Here is a 21,646-nt window from a genome sequence, read left to right on the forward strand (position 1 = left end):
TATATATATATATATATATATATATATATATATATATATATATATATATATATATATATATTAATATATATATATATATATATATATATATATATAATATATATATATATATATATATATATATATATATATATATATATATATATATGTATATATATATATATATATATATATATATATATATATATATATATATATATATATATATATATATATATATATATATATATATATATATATATATATATATATATATATATATATATATATATATATTATATATATATATATATATATATATATATATATATATATATATATATATATACATATATATATATATATATATATATATATATATATATATGTATATATATATATATATATATATATATATATATATATATATATATATATATATATATATATATATATATATATATATATATATATATATATATATATAAATATAAATATATATATATATATATATATATATATATATACATATATATATATATGTATATATATATATATATATATATATATATATATATATATATATATATATATATATATATATATATATATATATATATATATATATATATATATATATATATATATATATATATATATATATATATATATATATATATATATATATATATATATATTATATATATATATATATATATATATATATATATATATATATATATATATATATATATATATAATATATATATATATATATATATATATATATATATATATATATATATATATATATATATATATATATATATATATATATATATAATATAATGTAGAATTAAGGTATTCTTTAGCATTAAATATGATTATATGTATATATTATTTCCATTGTCAAAATTAAAACAGCAATTATTCATACAACGTTCTCTGTTAACAATTTCAATGGCCACCCATTGACTTTAATTAATGACAGCAGTCAATCCAGTTAAATGACAGAAATGTGTGTTGAATTTGCAAAATAATATTGATGAAGTAATGCACGCGCTAACATTTTCAACACGTGAAAATAGTGATCTAATCAATGCGAAAAGTGTTACATATAACTTTAAGTTGTTTTTTATTTTTTTTATCATATGTATGTTTACGATTACTATTGTGCTGTAATTTTTTGCCGGTTTTTAGATAAGGGAATGTTTTTTTTTTTTAATTTAATTTTCGAGTTTGTGGTTTCCTTAGGAGATAATTCATGTTCCTTATTATAGCTTAAATCATCTATGGAATATTAGTCATTACTTTTAATATAAAGCCAAAAATATACTTCTAGGGATATGCTTAAGTTAGGTTAGGAGTAGTGGCAGTACGTTATTTAGGCTAACTTACAGCCTGTCTCTGTATGTCGATCGAGCTCTATCGATCGGCTGGAATGCATAGAAACAGCTGATTTCTGGTTATAAATTCAGCTGTTTGTTTCGATTTCAGTCGATCGATTGAGCTCGTTCGACATACAGAAAAAGGCTGTTAGACTATACAAACCACTGTGATGCCGCAAGTGGTGAGCTTCTTTTTTGAGTGTTAAAACTAAATGTTAATTAAGTTTATTTACATATTATTGGATGGTGGGAGTTTTAGTTTGTTAATAACACTCAAAAAAGAGCATTGGTAGATTGATAAAATTCGGAATGTTTTGGTAGATTTGCTAAATATTCCTCTCCAAAAATTTTCTATAGATATAAAATTTCGACGGAATTTTCTATAGAAATACAATTTTGACAGAATTTTCTATATCAATTCAATTTTGTAAAATTTTCTGTAGAAATAAAATTTTGGTAAAATGTTTCTAGAAATAAAGTTTTAGCAAAATTTTTCTAGACAAATAAAATTTTAGCAAAATTTTCTACAGAAATAAAATTTTTACAAAATTTTAGATAGAAATAAAATTTTTACAAAATTTTAGATAGAAATAAAATTTTAACAAAATTTTCTATAAAAATAAAATTTTGGCAAAATATAGAAATAAAATTTTGGCAACATTTTTTTTTCTATATAAATTGAATTTTGTCAAAATTTTTTGAAATAACATTTTGGCAAAATTTTCTATGGAAATAAAATTTTGGCAAAAGTTTCTATAGACATAACATTTTGAAACCGTTTTCTATAGATATAAAATTTTTATAAAATTTTCTATAGAAGATTTGTTTCGTAGTTTTTTGGTATAATTTTTTTTTCCAAATTTTGGTTGATTATTTTTTTCTCGTTTCTCATCATGAATGTTGCCCGATTCTATATTTAGCTCAAAGTCAAGGAATGAGGTCGCATGGCAAACCATGCAAAAATTGGAGACAACAACAAAAACAAGGCAACTTCGAAAATCTAACGACTCAAATTGAAAACTACTACTAATTCAGCAGCGACGCAACTTCGAAACAACGCAAAACGAAACGACGCAAAGCGAGGTCTAGGTGTATCTGATAAAAGTGGGTTTCATTTCAGTGTTTCTTATTGGACAAAAATATGTTTTTTTATACACATTTTTTAGTGTATTGAATTTATATTGTATTTGCAAGCAAACAAATTTCCATGAAAATGCACACATAAAAATATTTCATCATAAAGCATAGCCAACAAATAATTACCATTTCATTCCCGGTGGCTCAGGTTTTTTATTTCAATTACAAATAATTGCAAATTGCATCGCTGACTATGTCAGTAGATCACAAAACAAAAAAAAAAAAAAAAAAACCGTACACTGTTGAATATTAAAGTCAAATGTCAATTGCATAGTGAATAACATTTACACATCTAGGTATTTCTGGGTTATACATACATATGTATAACGTATTACTTGTATTTACATACATATTTAGTTGCGTCCATAAATGCATAAAAGTATAAATAATTAATTCCAAAAAAAAAGTGACATAAAAATTTCAAAAGGGTAGTCACCAATTCCGGACAAGCAGAAATGTTCGCATAGACAAAAAATGGGTAAAAAAATGTGATGTTAAGGGCCTTTGTGTGGAAATGGGAAGAAAATAAGACAAATAAATTAATTTATTATAGAATTTAATTTAATTAGTACAATTTAATTAAAATTAATATAATTGTTTTTTAATTTGACTTAATTTAATTAATTTAATTTAATTTAATTTAATTTAATTTAATTTAATTTAATTTAATTTAATTTAATTTAATTTAATTTAATTTAATTTAATTTAATTTAATTTAATTTAATTTAATTTAATTTAATTTAATTTAATTTAATTTAATTTAATTTAATTTAATTTAATTTAATTTAATTTAATTTAATTTAATTTAATTTAATTTAATTTAATTTAATTTAATTTAATTTAATTTAATTTAATTTAATTTAATTTAATTTAATTTAATTTAATTTAATTTAATTTAACTTAATTTATCGTCTCGAATGTTTGAAATATTTTTAAATTTAATTAAAATAATAAAACATTATGTGGTATTTTCTATTTAAAATGTTTACCCGAAAGGCCTTAAAATATCAGTGCCTTCACACTTAACACAGTTTTTTTTTTTAAATCAAAATATTCAATGTAAATTGAACAGTTGTGGTAATATTTTGACATAAACATTGCAACATTTTATTTTATATATTTCATATGTTTTTTTTTGCACATTTGTTTTTATTTATGTATATTTGCTTTAACAAACCCAAGAAAAAACAACAATAAATTTCCACAGAATAAATTTTATACATTTCTGTATTAGTTCCTCTCGTTGTATGTATGACAAAATTGTACAAAGTGTATAGTTAATGGAAATGATGAGACATATTTATAATTGCAAGAAAGTTTTTATTGAAAATGCTAATTACTTTATTGTACAGTGTGGCTTACATGTATTACAACCAAGCCCATGGATTGCGTACAAATAGCTACTAAAGACTGAGGTTCTGTTTACAGTTGCCGATGGCAAGGTAGTGTTTTATTCTTGACAATGTCTTCTAAATTGCAAGTAAGTCCATATGGAGTCCATGTTAGAAAAGAAGTCACATTAAATTATATGCACAGAAAAAAATTTCACGAAAATTTTTCCAATTAAAATCTTAATTGAGTTTTGAAAAATATTCAATTAAAAATTTAATTGAATCAACAAATTTTTTAATTGAAATAAAAATCAATCACAGAAATTAATAGTATCAATTAATTTTTTAATTGGATCAATTAATTTTTTAATTGACTGTCATTAATTTTTTAATTGATACTATCATTTCTGTGATTGAAGACATTTCAATTAAAAAATTAATTGGATCAATTAATTTCGTGATTGAATCAGAAAAATATTTTTTTGTGTGTGGGTATTTACTCCTCGTTAGTTCCTTAGAGAAGTGTATAAATAATTATGAATAGATATGTACTAAGTTTTGTATGGTGGTTGAGGAGGCAATCTCTTAGTAGGAGGAGAATTTTTTGTAAAAATCTATCAAAACACTAAGAATTATACCAAACAATCTATCATTTTTGGTAGAATTCTAACATCTGTGGCAATCGTAATCAGATGATATTTACTTCTCCACGAGGCTTCAGAGGTCGAATCTGGATATCGGTTTATATGGGGACTATGTATAATTACGGACTGATGTGGATCAATTTGTGCATGGTTGTTAGAGGGGATATACTGACATCGTGTACCAAATTGCAACCGGATTGGATCAAATTGGCTCCTCCAAGGGGATCTCCTCCAATAATTATGAACCCATTTTTGTATGATTTTTAAAGGTTTATGCAACCATCGCGTACCAAATTTTAACCGGATCGGAGGCACGGTTGCCATAGTTGGTAGAATTCTACCAAAAATGATAGAATTTTTACTGCTTGGTAGAATTCTTGATGTTTTGGTATATTTTACAAACTATCCCTCTCAAATGTTCAATCTTTTATAGAAATAAAATTTTGACAAAATTTTCTATAGAAATAAAATTTTGACAAAATTTTCAATAGAAATAAAATGTTGGCTAAATATTCTATAGAAATAAAATTTTGACAAAATATTCTATAGAAATAAAATTTTGACAAAATATTCTATAGAAATAAAATTTTGACAAAATTTTTCTATAGAAATAAAATTTTGACAAAATTTTCTATAGAAATAAAATATTGACAAAATATTCTATAGAAATAAAATTTTGACAAAATTTTGTTATAGAAATAAAATTTTGAAAAAATCGTCTATACAAATAAAATTTTGACAAAATGTTGACAAAATTTTCTATAGAAATAAAATTTGGACAAAATTTTCTATAGAAATAAAATTTTGACAAACTTTTTTATAGAAATACAATTTTTACAAAATTTTCTATAGAAATAAAATTTTTACAAAATATTCTATATAAATAAAATTTTAAGAACATATTCTATAAAAATAAAATTTTGACAAAATTTTCTATAGAAATAAAATTTTGACAAAATTTTCTATAGAAATAAAATTTTGACAAAATTTTCTATAGAAATAGAATTTTGATTTTGTCATAACATATTCCTTCTCTGTGTGTAAACTAGAGGTGTGCACGTGACACGAAATTGTCGTGACTCACGAAAAGTCGTGAGTCTCGCTGACGGCAACGGCGTGAGTGTGAGTGAGCATGATTAACCAACCAAATGTCGTGCGTGAGCGTGAGTCACGAAAATAATATCTTCGTGAGTGTGCGTGAGTAACGGATTTCGGAAAAACACGCTCACGAAAGTAATCCCGCTTACGAATATAAAATGCTTACGAGTTGAATTCATTTATAATTTTAGTGACATCCTAGGTGGTAAGAGTTTTACAACGCACTCGATTTTAACCATACTCATGTTTTCAGTCAGGTTCTATAGGTGAATCACTCATAAAATTATTCGTGAGTCCTACCAAAAAATATCGTGCGTTAGTGTGCGTGAATAAGATTTCTCTGTCGTGAGTGTGCGTGAGCAAAATATTACTCACGGGTACACCTCTAGTGTAAACTGTTTCCAAATTTTAGCTTTTCTGAAACTCATCCGAAATGCTACATTTCTACTGATAAATAAATAAAATTTTTACAAAATTTTCTATAGAAATAAAATTTTTACAAAATATTCTATAGAAATAAAATTTTGATTTTGTCACATTTTTTATCTAAAATTATAGATGTGATAGACAATTTCTCATAATTGGTTTAATTTTAATGTGAATGAATTAAAATAAAGTCGAATTGGCCTTAATCCCCCTTCTTTTTGTTATCCAAAAATCTATTTTTAAATCCATTCACATACACAATTTTTGAAAGAAATCCCATCATTTAATTAATTTCTATATTAGATTACAAAAATCAAAGTCAAGCAGTTTATTTACCAATTAAACAATCCGTTTACAGAACTCATTAAAAATATAAAAATAGATACTTTTCTAATATACATACCTTTAACGCAACAACAATATTAATCTTAACTACTTCCCACCTCCCTAAAAAAATAATAGCATAAAAACAAAAAAAACATTGAGTATAGTAGCATCAGACAGACCATCAAATTAATCATTAAATTGTGGTCAATGATTTATTGAGAATAACAAAAAACCCCAATGAGTCTATGGTTTGCTCGCGCAATGGAGGTGAAGATATCTCAATGGGTGTCTGTTGATCCCAGCTTAACCTTTATGAAATTTTACCCAAGTGTATTAAAGTATTCGTTGTAGATAAACACAAAATATATATTCATCCAATCTTTCCAAGTATTTATTGCTCTTAATGCCCACGGATGATGATGATGATGACGTTGGTGCTTTTCTACTCCGCCAGCTTTATTTGTTGAGGTCTATTAGTAGAGTAACTCGAGAACTCAACAATGTCTGGTCGTCCATTGATTTACGTAGTAAGTCTCAACTATATTCTTAATGAACATCTTATCCCGTGTTGTCCAATTTAACTATGGACAAAATAAAATAACAACAATAAATAAAGAAAATAATCTGGGATATGTAGATCATTGTTTAACTACTTGTCCAAGATGATGAGGAGAGCTTATATGGTTTTGATTTTTCTATAATTTATTTGTTGTAGTCCGTCAGTCAGTACAATAAATGGCGTATTTCTTGTGTAACTTAAACTTTCTCCACAAAACAAATAAATCAAAATGTATATGGGTTATGGAGGAAGAGCTCTTCTTTTTTGTAATTTAATATTAACGATGGGGATATAATATCCATCATCAACAGGAAAAATCCGTTCCTCAACCGCAAAAAAATAGTAGTAATTGTAAAGAATTTTAAGAGAACAAAGTCAAATTGGATTTCTCTTTTGATCCGACAAAAAATAATTGTATTTATGACATTGTCTCATTTTTATGACAAATTTCCTTAACACACTTGTGTCTAGTTCAATTTTCTTCAAAGTGATTAGTTTTAGTAACAGTCCCAAAATTCTATTAGTTTCATTAAAATCTATTTGTATGTAATAACCCATTTGCTGTAAACTATGTGAATTCCTAAAGCTATCACTCACCATGATGAGATGATGATGCTAATAAAATGATTCACATTGCAAAATAAATTCTTGATTTCAATTGGACAAAACTGGCAAGTACTTGCGTTAGCTACTGCTGCCTGACTGCCGGACACATCCCTGATATAATAGCAGAAAGATAAAAAAGTGAATAAATTTTCTCGTTTAATTTGAATTTTAAATTAGTAGAGTAGAATTTGAAAAATGTTTGGTATGCATTCCATTAATTGAATAGTTGTGTCGTCGTTGTTGTTATAGTATTTTGTTTTTAAATTAATTTATTACACTGCAAGAAATTATACGCACTTCCAAAGAAATACATCATGGTTAAATTGAAGACACAGTTTACTTCTAAATTTATGCTTTGTCAAGATTATCATTTCTATAGAAAATTTTCTCAAATTTTATTTCTATAGAAAATTTTTTCATAATTTTATTTCTATAGAAAATTTTGTCAAAATTTTATTTCTATAGAAAATTTTGTCAAAAGTTATTTTTTCTACAACAAATTTTATCAACATTTTATTTCTATGACAAATTTCGTCAAAATCTTATTTCTGTAGAAACTTTTGTCAAAATGTTATTTCTATAGAAAATTTTGTCAAAATTTAATTTCTACAACAAATTTTATCAACATTTTATTTCTATGACAAATTTTGTCAAAATTTTATTTCTATAGAAAATTATGTCAAAATTTTATTTCTGTAGAAAATTTTGTCAAAATGTTATTTCTATAGAAAATTTTATCAAAATTTAATTTCTACAACAAATTTTATCAACATTTTATTTCTATGACAAATTTTGTCAAAATTTTATTTCTATAGAAAATTTTGTCAAAATTTTATTTCTATAAACAAATGTTTATTTCTTTAGAAAATTTTGTCAAATTTTATTTCTATTGAATATTTTGTCAATTTTTTTTCTATAGAAAATTTTGTCAAAATTCTATTTCTATAGAAAATTTTGTCAAAATTTTATTTCTATAGAAAATTTTAGTTCTATAGAAAATTTTCTCAAACTTTAATTTCTATAGAAAATGTTGTCAAAATTTTATTTCTATAGAAAATGTTGTCAAAATTTTAATTTTTAGAAAATTTTGTCAAAAAAAAGAAAAATATTTTTATAGAAAATTTTGTCAACAATTTTTTTCTAAAGAAAATGTCATAATTTTATTTCTATAGAAAATTTTGTCAACAAATTTGATCAACATTTTATGTCTATAGAAAATTTTTTCAACAAATTTATTTCTATAAACAATTTTGTCAAATGTTTATTTCTTTAGATAATTTTGTCAATTTTTTTTTTCTATAGAAAATTTTGTTAAAATTCTATTTCCATAGAAAATTTTGTCAAAATTTTATTTCTATAGAAAATTTTATTTCTATAGAAAATTTTGTCAACAATTTTTTTCTAAAGAAAATTTTGTCAAAATTTTATTTCTGTAGAAGATTTTGTCAAAATTTAATGTCCATAGAAAATTTTGTCAAAATTTGTCAAATGTTTATTTCTTTAGATAATTTTGTCAATTTTTTTTCTATAGAAAATTTTGTTAAAATTCTATTTCCATAGAAAATTTTGTCAAAATTTTATTTCTATAGAAAATTTTGTCAACAATTTTTTTCTAAAGAAAATTTTGTCAAAATTTTATTTCTGTAGAAAATTTTGTAAAAATTTAATGTCCATAGAAATTTTTGTCAAAATTTAATTTCTATAGAAAATTTTGTCAAAATTTAATTTCTACAACAAATTTTATCAACATTTTATTTCTATGGCAAATTTCGCCAAAATTTTATTTCTATAGAAAATTTTGTCAAAATTTCATTTCTATTAACAATTTTGTCAAATGTTTATTTCTTTAGAAAATTTTGTCAAAATTTTATTTCTATAGAAAATTTTGTCAATTTTTTTTTTTTCTATAGAAAATTTTGTCAAAATTCTATTTCCATAGAAAATTTTGTCAAAATTTTAAGCTACACTTGTAATTTAGTCAATGTATGGTTTCAAGCTGACAAAAAAAAAACAACAACAATGATTAAAGAACAAAAACCAACAATAACAAAACAAAACGAATGAAAGAAAGAAGAGGAAGCACGCTCAATATAAAACCCAGTCAACTTCACTCAAATCGATGATTTGATGGTGGCATAGGAAAAGAGATATGTTTGTTTTGAATTTATTTCGGCATAAGCCGGCTATCATACAAAACCTTTTTTCGGAGGGTTCAAGTGTGGTTCATTGTTGGGTTTAATGAACTGCCTGAATTTATTCTGATAAGTGGTTGATAGTTTTGCTGCAAATAGAGGATGCTGATGAGGAATTCCGAAACGTGCGTCCATCCAACCATCTTGCAGTCTATAGGGCTTTGCCCAAATAAATTTGACAAACATTCTTTTCCTCTTATGGTTAAGCTACACTTGTAGTTTAGTCAATGTATGGTTTTAAGCTGCAATCAAAAACAACAACAAAATTTTATTTCTGTACAAAATTTTGTCAAAATTTTATGTCTATAGAAAATTTTGTCAAAATTTTATTTCTATACAAAATTTTGTCAACATTTTATTTCTATACAAAATTTTGTAAAAATTTAATTTCTACAACAAATTTTATCAACATGTTAGTTCTATGACAAATTTCGTCAAAATTTTATTTCTATAAACAATTTTGTCGATGTTTATTTCTTTAGAAGATTTTGTCAAAATTTTATTTCTATAGAAAATTTTGTCAAAATTCTATTTCCATAGAAAATTTTGTCAAAATTTTATTTCTATAGAAAATTTTCTCAAAATTATATTTCTATAGAAAATATTCTCAAAATGTTATTTCTATAGAAAATGTTGTCAAAATTTTATTTATATAGAAAATTTTTGTCAAAAAAAAATTTTTTATAGAAAATTTTGACAAAATTTTATTTCTATAGAAAATTTTCTCAAAAATTTATTTCTAAAGAAAATTTTGTCAACATTTTATTTCTATAGAAAATTTTGTCAAAATTGTTTTTCTATTGAAAATTTTGTACAAATTTTATTTCTACAAAAAATTTTGTCAAAATTTTATTTCTATAGAAAAATGTTATTTCCATAGAACATTTTGTCAAAATTTTATTATTTATTGTTCTAGTATTTTGTTTTTAAATTAATGTATTACACTGCAAGAAATTATACGCACTTCCAAAAATGTTTGTCCTACTATAATGTGATTAGGAAATACACCATGGTTGCATTGAAGACACAGTTTACTCTTAAATTTAAGTTTTGTCAAAATTTTATTTCTATAGAAAATTTTGTCAAAATTTTATTTCTATAGAAAATTTTGTCAAAATCTTTTTTCTATAACAAATTTTGACAAACTTTTATTTCTATAGAAAATTTTGTCAAAATGTTATTTCTATAACAAATTTTGACAACATTTTATTTCTATAACATTTATTTCCATAGAAAATTTTGTCAAAATTTTATTTCTATAACAAATTTTGTCAAAATTTTATTTCTATAACAAATTTTGTCAAAATTTTATTTCTATAGAAAATTTTGTCAAAATTTTATTTCTATAGAAAATTTTGTCGAAATTTTATTTCTATAGAAAATTTTGTCGAAATTTTATTTCTATAGAAAATTTTGTCAAAATTTTATTTCTATAGAATATTTTGTCAAAATTTTATTTCTATACAACATTTTGTCAAAATTTTATTTCTATAAAAGATTTTCTTAAAATTTTATTTCCATAACAAAATTTGTCAAAAATTTAATTCTATAATTTCGTTAACATTTTATTTCTATAGAAAATGTTGTCAACATTTGTATTTCTATAAAAAATTTTTCAAAATTTTATTTCTATAGAAACTTGTGTCAAAATTTTATTTCTATAGAAGATTTTCTTAACATTTTATTTCCATAACAAAATTTGTCAAAAATTTAATTCTATAACTTCGTTAACATTTTATTTCTATAGAACATTTTGTCAAAACTTTATTTCTATAGACGATTTTGTCAAAATTGTGTTTCTACAGAAAATTTTATTTTTCTATACAAATAAAATTTTTTCTCACAAGATAATTTCTATAGAAAATTTTGTCATAAGTTTATTTCTATAGAAAATTTTGTCAAAATTGTATTTCTATAGAAAATTTTATCAATATTTTGTTTCTTAAACTATTTTGTCAATTTTGTCAAAACTTTTTTTTTAATTTTGTCAAAATTTTATTTCTATAGATAATTTTGTCAAAATTTTTTTTCTATAGAAAATTTTGTAAAAATTTTATTTCTATAGAAAATTTTGTCAAAATTTTATTTCTATAGAAAATTTTGTCAACATTTTATTTCTATAAAAAATTTTGTCAAAATTTTTATTTCTATAGAAAATTTTGTCAAAATTTTATTTCTACAGAAAATTTTATTTTTCTATACAAATAAAATTTTTTCTCACTAGTTTATTTCTATAGAAAATTTTGTCGTAAATTTATTTCTATAGAAAATGTTGTCAAAATTTTATTTCTTTAGAAAATGTTGTCAAAATTTTTAGCTATAGCAAAATTTGTCAAAATTTTTATGTCTATAGAAAATTTTGTCAAAAAAATTATTTCTATCGAAAATTTTGTCAAAATTTTATTTTAAAGAAAATGTTTCAATTTTTTTTTTCTATAGAAAATTTTGTCGAAATTTTATTTCGATGGAAAATTTTGTCAAAATTTTAAACCTAAGTTCACTTGGCAAATATTTTCTTTAACACTTTACTTAAATGGATTACCCTTTTCTTGTTCCTTGTCATGCATATTAACCTATATTGACAATTTCATATTCATATATTGACACATAAAGGTCATCTAATCTATTTAAGCAACATTGTATACTGGGTGGTGTGGTGTAAATAGTTACACAAAAAGTCAGGTTCAATGGCATTTGTTGAACAAACATCATTGTTTTTGTGATCATCATTATTACTATTACATCTAAGGCTGGTCGCCGTATTTATGACTAGGGAATCCCACAAAGGGTATGTGAATATATGTTTACATATTTCAAACACCCTTCCGTAGTTAGCAGACATTATGGTTACAAGTGGCTGTTATAATTATGACTATAGGGTTTCAATTGCTCGGGGGACAAATGCCAACAATTGGCTTATCGATTTGGACACGTGCATTGAGGAATTGTAAATCTCAATCAATGCTACCAAAGGAGGGGGCTGGTATGATAACTTAGGTTGAAATTCATATTTTTATAGGTGAATAATAGAAAAAAAGCGAGATAAGGAAATTCATTTTTTACAGAAAAAATATCAACAAAACATTTCCAATTAAAAAGTTGAGTGAATTTTTTCAATTAATAAATTAATTGATACACTTAATTTTTAATAAAGATAGAAACATTAAGTTAAATAAGTCTATGATTGAAAATTGTAAAATTTGTAATTAAATAATTTGTTGATACAATTAAGGTGTTAATCAAACTCGAAAGACTAATACCCTGTTTCTGTATGTCGAACGAAAACCCAGTCGACTGGAAAGCAGTCACTCGAATTCGAATCAATTTGGGTTTCCCTATTTTTGAAAGTTCATATCGTTTGTATGAGAGTACATTGATTATCAAAAATGAGTATTTTCAAATTTTTGGCCTGAGAATTGATTCAAATTGCAAAATTGTTTTTACTTTTCTCTTCACACTTATTGTATATGTTCGTTTGCTACTCGACAACAAAATATGAAGTGACTTGCCTGTCGACATAGAGAAACCCAAATAATTTTTTTTTTTCATTTGAAATACTCTCGTTCGACATACAGAAACAGGGTATAAGTAAGTTAAAAAAAGTGATGGATATTTTTTTAATTTTAAGTTAAAAATTTATTTCACACAATCAATGTTAATCAAACTAATAACACTAAGCAAATTCAGAAAGTAATTGAAAATAGTTGCCTTTTTTAATAATAAAATTAATTTAGTTTTGCAATCAACATCAATTAAATTTTTCATTGTATCAAAATTAATTGAAATTTTCTAATGAAATCAATAAACTTTTTAATCAAGTAATGTTTCATGTTCAATTAAAACTGTGATTGATACTATCATTTTAGTGATTGAAGACATTTCAATTAAAAAATTAATTGGATCAACTAATTTCGTGATTGAATCAGCATTTTTTGTTGTATATTAATGAACATCTTCATTTCATGAATGAAACTTTTCATTTTATAAATGAGTGTACTCGTAGGTAATCCCACTTGGGAACCACCGTGGTGCAATGGTTAACATGCCCGCCTTGCATACACAAGGTCATGGGTTCGTTCCCTGCTTCGACCGAACACCAAAAAGTTTTTCAGCGGTGGATTATTCCACTTCAGTATTGCTGGTGACATTCTGAGTGTTTCGAAGCTTCTCTAAGTGGTTTCACTACAATGTGTAACGCCGTTCGGACTCGGCTATAAAAAGGAGATCCTTTGTCATTGAGCTTAACATGGAATCGGGCAGCACTCAGTGATAAGAGAGAAGTTCGCCGCTGTGGTATCACAATGGACTGAATAGTCTAAGTGAGCCTGATAGATAGGGCTGCCACCTAACCTAACCTAACATGTAATCTCAATATTCCGCGGGAGCTTCCAATTTAGATCGACATTTAAAGGGACATTTTTTGGAATAAATTTATTATTTTTTTTCCAAAACTTATTGGACCTGCCTTCTTTATCTTATTATTCTTTCTCCAATATTATTCCCCCATATGTGTAATGCAATCAATGTACCCATTGATATAAAATGCTGTTAAAGTTTGTTATCGCACGGCCATTGACACCAGCATGTTTTCATTGGGGAGGGGCTATCCTATCAAAACATTCCACCCTTTTGGAAAAGTATCTTGGGGTGACAAGCTATTAATAAATAAATTATATGTGTGTTTATAACATAACAATTCTAATTTAGATATAAGAAATACAAGAACAAGAAAAAGAGGCTAATAAGGGTCACCATTATGAGGGTAATTTTTTTCTAAATGTGTTAATTACTGATTGAAAGGGTTTAAAGATTGATTCTTCTTCAATCAATAACCCCATTAAGAAGTATTTATGAAGCAATTAATTGGAAATGACACATTCTTTTAGCAATTATGTTAATAATGTAAAAACCAAATTAGAATGAAATGAAATTCTGATTTGATGATTTATTTGTATTTTATATGACAACGAATATAATAAATTCGTGATTTATGTCTCTTCACCAATGGTACAGTATATACCTTATTTGATATTATAGTAGGTAACGGATATTACAACATCTTATATAAGAAAAATAAAATATATATGAGAATATTATTAACAACAATGTAATTGTGTTTCTTATTGACAATGATTATTTGCTATTAAAAAAGACATATCCCAGCAAAAAAATGAGCTTCCAAAAAATTATTTTTGATTCCGAATTTGCGATCCGGAAGTAGTGCAAACTTACACACAAAATAAATTATGATTCAATCACGATATTAATTGATCTAATTAATTTTTTAATTGAAATGTCTTCAATCATGAAAATGATTTTTTTTCAATTTATTGATCAAAAATAGTATCAATCAGAGTTTTAATTGGGCATGAAAACAGTATTTGATTAAAAATTTAATTGATTTGTTTTGAAAATATCAATTAAATTTTTAATTGATTCAATTAAAAATTTAATTGATTTTGATTACAAAAATCAATAATTTTTTTAATTGATTCAATCGAAAATTTAATTTATGTCGATTGGAAGAATAAATAAATTTTTTAATCTAAAATTCAAGTTATGTCGACTGAAAGAACTCCAATCAATATTTTAATTGATTAAACTAATTATTTAGTTAAACTTCAAATGAATTTCCAACCGTTTAATTAAATCAGTTAAACAATTATTTAGGTTTCGCAATCGACATCGACTAAATTTTTCAATTAATTGTTTAATAAAAACCGCGAAATTGTTCATTCATTTTCTTAACTAACTTTGTGTTCTTAGTTCGATTAATAAAAAAAATTGTGCATCAATTAATTTTTTAATTAAAGACTCGACTATTTTCGATCACATTCTTTTTTATTAAAATCAATTATTATTTTTTTTAATTAAAATCAAAATCAATCGTTTTAACTGAATTAGTCTTCCTAGTTTGACTAAAAAGTTAATTGTATCAATTTTTTTATTAAAAATTTAAAAAGCTTCAATTAACTTTTTAATTGGAAATATTTTATTGATATTTTTTCTGTGTAGATTATCTTCAATGAAATTTACAGGAGCTTGTCATAGGACGGGGGTACTCCATTTTTGGATCTTTTGCATTGCTTCAGTAATTGTACAGTGGAAGTTCATTTCAAATAAAGGAATTTTAGGAAACCTAAAATACAATTTTTTTTCACCAATTTCACTTTTTATTTTTTATCAAAATTGTTTATTACACTTTTATTTTTTATTATCTAATTTTTTACAATTTGAAAAGCATTTTCGCTTCCACCGAGGGTTGGTCCTGGGTCTGTTGGCACCATAGCAGAACACAAAAACAAAGAAATTTTTTATCAACTATTTTTCTAAACTATTATTTTTTTATGTTATTATTTATTTGTTGCCTTATATTTTTGTATAAATATGTTTTTTTCCACGTAAACTCAAGATAAAATTGAAAATTCTATTAATTTACGAAACCTCGAAGGAACTTCCATGGATGTGAAAAAGTCAAGAAACACAGGTTCAAATCCCAGCGGTGGTGAAATCTTTAATTTTGCCCAGCAAACAAATTTGGAAGTTGTTCAAAAGGCAAACCTTTAAAAGCACTTACAAAAATGTTATCCCAAACGTTTTTGTTCCCTTCACCATTTCCAATTTTAAACTCATATTTTATTAATATCACTAGGTAACAAATAACAAAAAATTGTATCTCTAAAACCAATCGACAAAAAATTTTTTAAAACTCATTTTCGTGTTTAGTAGGTCAAAATCAATAAGAAAAAATATGCTAGAAACAAATCACAAAACGACTGTTGGCTAGTGTATTTTACTAATATACATATCATAATTTTCTTAATTATTATTATTGGTCATTCGTCCATATCAATTATGTAATTGATGATCAATTCATTTAACAAATCAAATATTTATTAATACTTTAGAGGAAATACTTTTCACACATAACTTCTTCATAAATAATTGTGTCACAACATCTTTAGATCATACAATGATATTTTCATTTTGTGGATATTTGTCTTCTATTGAGCTATAATTGATGTCGATGTTTAGTATAGTCTTCAACGACATAGACCCATTGTGATTAATTAATAGTAATAATAATAATAATAAAATGTTTTATTTTTCTTGGTCTTTTTTTCTCTCTCTCTCTCTGTCATTGCTCTGTGATCCGTCACACCATGATGCATGATGTCAAAACAATATTTTGCGCATGTTAAAGTCTTCCATGTTAGAGAAGAAAAATTTCGTTGATGTTGTGCCTTTTTATACTGGATGTTGGAATAGAAAGAAGGTATATACTTTTATGTTATAAAAAGTTCATTTCGTTTAATGATCTATGTTTGTATTTGTTATGCTTATAGTCACACTGCTATGCTTCAGTAGTTATTTTTTTTTTATAAATGTAAATGGAACAACATATTTTTTGTCTGCAATCACGAAATTAATTGATCCGATTAATTTTTAATTGAAATATTTTCAATTAAAAAATTGATCCCATTAAAAACCTATGCAGTAAATTTTTGTGATTTTTTTAAAATTAATTAATCATCAAAATTTTTAATTAAAGCTTTTTTGAAATTTTAATTGGACAAATATTGATGATACTTTTGTTTGTGTGTGTATGTACTTTCATAGTTTTGATTTTCATATGTTTTTATACATCACTCTAAAATATGTTTATTCGTCCAATACACAAAAAAAAAAAATTTTCTGATCAATCACCAAATTAATTGATCCAATTAATTTTTTAATTGAAATGTCTTCAATCACGAAAATGATAGTATCAATCACAGTTTTAATTGGGCATAGAAAAAATTCTTGATTAAAGAATTAATTGATTTTTTCAGCAAATTTCAATTAATTTTTTAATTGACTCAATTAAAAATTTAATTGATGTTGATTGCAAAACTCAATTAATTTATTAATTAAAAAAGGTAACTATTTTTAATTACTTTCTGAATTGACTTAGAATTTTTATTTGGATTAACAAATCATTGTTTGAAAATTAAAAAAAAAATCAGCACTTTTTTTAACTGAATAAGTCTTCCGAATTTGATTAAAAAGTTAATTGTATCAATTAATTTTTTAATTAAAAATTTTAAAATTTTCAATCACTGGCTTAATTAACTTAATGTTTCTATCATGATTAAAAAGTTAATTGTATCAATTAATTTATTAATTGAAAACATTTTCAACTTCAATTAACTTTTTAATTGGAAATATTTTGGTGATATTTTTTTCTGTGTATGTTTGACTTCAATCGAGAAATTAAACAATGAATGGCACTGATAAAGTAAAAAAAAACACGAATACAAAATTCGTGTCTAAATTTTATTTCTATAGCATAATTTTGACAAAATTGTTTTTCTATTGAAAATAAGGTAAAGATTTTATTTCTATAGAAAATGTTGTCCAAATTTTATTTCTATAGAAAATTTTGTCACAATTTTATTTCTATAGCAAATTTTGTCAAAATTTTATTTATATAGAAAATTTTGTAAACATTTTATTTCTGTAGAAAATTTCATCAAAATTTTATTTCTACAGAAAAGTTTGTCAAAATTTTATTGCTATAGAAAATTTTGTCAAAATTTTATTGCTATAGAAAATTTTGTCAAAATTTTATTTCTACAGAAAAGTTTGTCAACATTTTATTGCTATAGAAAATTTTGTCAAAATTTTATTTCTGTAGAAAATGTTGTCCAAATTTTATTGCTATAAAAAATTTTGTCACAATTTTATTTCTATAGCAAATTTTGTCAAAATTTTATTTCTATAGCAAATTTTGTCAAAATTTTATTTCTATAGAAAATTTTATCAAAATTTTATTTCTATCGAAAATTTTGTCAAAATTTTATTTCTACAGAAAAGTATGTCAAAATTTTATTGCTATAGAAAATTTTGTCAAAATTTTATTTCTATAGAATATTTTGTCAAAATTTTATTTTTACAGAAAAGTTTGTCCAAATTTTATTTCTATAGAAAATTTTGTCAAAATTTTATTTCTATAGAAAATTTTGTCAAAATTTTATTTCTATAGAAAATTTTGTCAAAATTTTATTTCTATAGAAAATTTTGTCAAAATTTTATTTCTATAGAAAATTTTGTCAAAATTTTATTTCTATAGAAAATTTTGTCAAAATTTTATTTCTATAGAAAATTTTGTCAAAATTTTATTTCTATAGAAAATTTTGTCACAATTTTATTTCTATAGAAAATTTTGTCAAAATTTTATTTCTATAGAAAATTTTGTCAAAATTTTATTTCTATAGAAAATTTTGTCAAAATTTTATTTCTATAGAAAATTTTGTCAAAATTTTATTGCTATATAAAATTTTGTCAAAATTTTATTGCTATAGAAAATTTTGTCAAAATTTTATTTCTATAGAAAATGTTGTCAAAATTTTATTTCTGTAGAAAATTTTCTCAAAATTCTATTTCTATAGAAAATTTTGTCAAAATTTTATTTCTATAAAAAATTTTATTTCTATAGAAAAGTTTGTCAAAATTTTATTGCTATAGAAAATATTGTAAAAATTTTATTGGTATAGAAAATTTTGTCAAAATTTGATTTCAATAAAATATTTTGTCAAAATTTTATCTCTATAGAAAATTTTGTCAAAATTGTATTTCTATAGAAAATTTTGTAAAATTTTATTTCTATAGAAAATTTTGCACAATTTTATTTCTATAGAAAATTTTGTCAAAATTTTATAGCTACAGAAAATTTTGTCAAAATTTTATTTCTAGAAATAATTTTCTCAAAATTTTATTTCTGTAGAAAATTTTGTCAAAATGTTATTTGTATAGGAAATGTTATCCAAATTTTATTGCTATAGAAAATTTTGCGAAATTTTATTTCCATAAAATTTTTTTGTCAAAATGCTTAAAAATGCTTAAAAACTTATTTCTATAGAAAATTTTGTCAAAATTGTATTTCTATAGAAAATTTTGTAAAATTTTATTTCTATAGAAAATTTTGCACAATTTCATTTCTATAGAAAATTTTGTCAAAATTTTATTGCTACAGAAAATTTTGTCAAAATTTTATTTCTATAAATAATTTTGTCAAAATTTTATTTCTATAGAAACTTGTCAAAATTTTATTTCTGTAGAAAATTTTGTCAAAATTTATTTCTATAGAAAATGTTGTTAAAATTTTAAAATTTTCTCAACAATTTATTTCTATAGAAAATTTTGTCAAAATTTTATTTCTATAGAAAATTTTGTCAAAATTGTATTTCTATAGAAAATTTTGTCAAAATTTTATTTCTATAGAAAATTTTGTAAAAATTGTATTTCTATAGAAAATTTTATCTAAATTTTATTTCCGTTGAAAATTTTGTCAATATTTTATTTCTGTAGAAAATTTTTGTCAAAATTTTATTTCTGTAGAAAATTTTGTCAATTTTTTCTGTAGAAAATTTTGTTGCTATAGAAAATTTTGTAAAAATTTAATTTCTATACAAAAATTTTGTCAAAATTTATTTCTATAGAAAATGTTGTTAAAATTTTAAAATTTTCTCAACAATTTATTTCTATAGAAAATTTTGTCAAAATTTTATTTCTATAGAAAATTTTGTCAAAATTGTATTTCTATAGAAAATTTTGTAAAAATTGTATTTCTATAGAAAATGTTATCTAAATTTTATTTCCTTTGAAAATTTTGTCAATATTTTATTTCTGTAGAAAATTTTTGTCAAAATTTTATTTCTGTAGAAAATTTTGTCAATTTTTTCTGTAGAAAATTTTGTTGCTATAGAAAATTTTGTAAAAATTTAATTTCTATAAAAAATTTTGTCAAAATTTTATTGCTATAGAAAATTTAGTTAAAATTTTAAAATTTTCTTAAAAATTTATTTCTATAGAAAATTTTTCAAAATTTAATTTCTTTGGAAAATTTGTCAAAATTTAATTTCTTTGGAAAATTTTGTCAAAATTTTATTTCTGTAGAAAATTTTGTCAAAATTTTATTTCTGTAGAAAATTTTGTCAAAATTTTATTTCTGTAGAAAATTTTGTCAAAATTTTATTTCTGTAGAAAATTTTGTCAAAATTTTATTTCTATAGAAAATTTTTTCAAAATGTGAAAATTTTCTCAAAAATGTAAATTTTGTCAAAATTTTATTTCTATAGAAAATTTTGTCAAAATTTTAAAGTTTTCTCAAAAATTTTATTGCTATAGAAAATTTTGTCAAACTTTTATTTTTATAGACAATTTTGTCAAAATTTTATTTCTATAGAAAATTTTGTCAAAATTTTATTTCTGTAGAAAATTTTGTCAAAATTTTATTTCTATAGAAAATTTTCTCAAAAATTTTATTTCTATTGAAAATTTTGTCAAAATTTTATTTCTGTAGAAAATTTTGGCAAAATTCTCTATAGAAATAAAATTTTGACACAATTTTCTATGAAAATAAAATTTTGTCAAAATTTTATGTCGATAGAAAATAAAATTTTGTCAAAATTTTATGTCGATAGAAAATTTTGTCAAAATTTTATTTTCATAGAAAATTGTGTCAAAATTTTATTTCTATAGAGAATTTTGCCAAAATTTTGTTTCTATAGAGAATTTTGCCAAAAAAGAGAATTTTGAAAAAACATTAAGATTTCTACTAAACCAAACAGTAAAAAATCTACCATTTTTGGTAGAATTCTAATAACTGTTGCAACTGTGGTTTCTATACCAACAAACGCTTCTTTCTAATTTAATTGAACCAATTAAAAAAATATTTAAAAGTGCCGAAGAAATCAATTAATATTTTAATCGAGTATATGTTTTATTTGTAATTCATTTGGTGATTAATACGATCATTTTTGTGAGTGAAGCAATTTCAATTACAATTTTATTAGAATTATTTTATTAGATTAAATTAGAAAAAGGCGCAAATGTAGGTTATACGGCGTTCATATTACACCTCCAAATCCATGTTAACTAGATTTCAACTGCCATTTGTCTTATAAAAAACAGATTT

The 21,646-nt window shown here is 22.6% G+C and overlaps 1 protein-coding gene and 1 long non-coding RNA gene across 3 annotated transcripts in view; one reads left to right on the plus strand and one right to left on the minus strand.

Annotated features, from left to right (window-relative positions):
* Usp15-31 (Ubiquitin specific protease 15/31) overlaps positions 1-21,646 on the plus strand; it is a 111,060-nt gene that overhangs the window by 60,347 nt on the left and 29,067 nt on the right. Inside the window, exon 2 of one of the 2 annotated variants that reach the window (XM_075309068.1) lies at positions 16,892-16,963. The exons of the other annotated variant lie outside the window; for it this stretch is intronic. Coding sequence (XP_075165183.1) covers positions 16,892-16,963 — 72 coding nt within the window. The remainder of the gene's footprint in view (positions 1-16,891; positions 16,964-21,646) is intronic. 2 annotated transcript variants of the gene reach the window in all.
* On the minus strand, positions 6,485-7,573 carry LOC142237675 (uncharacterized). Its single transcript, XR_012722544.1, has 2 exons — positions 7,487-7,573; positions 6,485-6,911 (listed from the first exon to the last, which is right to left on the minus strand). It is a non-coding gene; the product is annotated as an uncharacterized LOC142237675 (long non-coding RNA).

The sequence above is a fragment of the Haematobia irritans genome, chromosome 5 (genome assembly GCF_050003625.1).
Source record: "Haematobia irritans isolate KBUSLIRL chromosome 5, ASM5000362v1, whole genome shotgun sequence".
Classification (NCBI taxonomy): Eukaryota; Metazoa; Arthropoda; class Insecta; order Diptera; family Muscidae; genus Haematobia; species Haematobia irritans.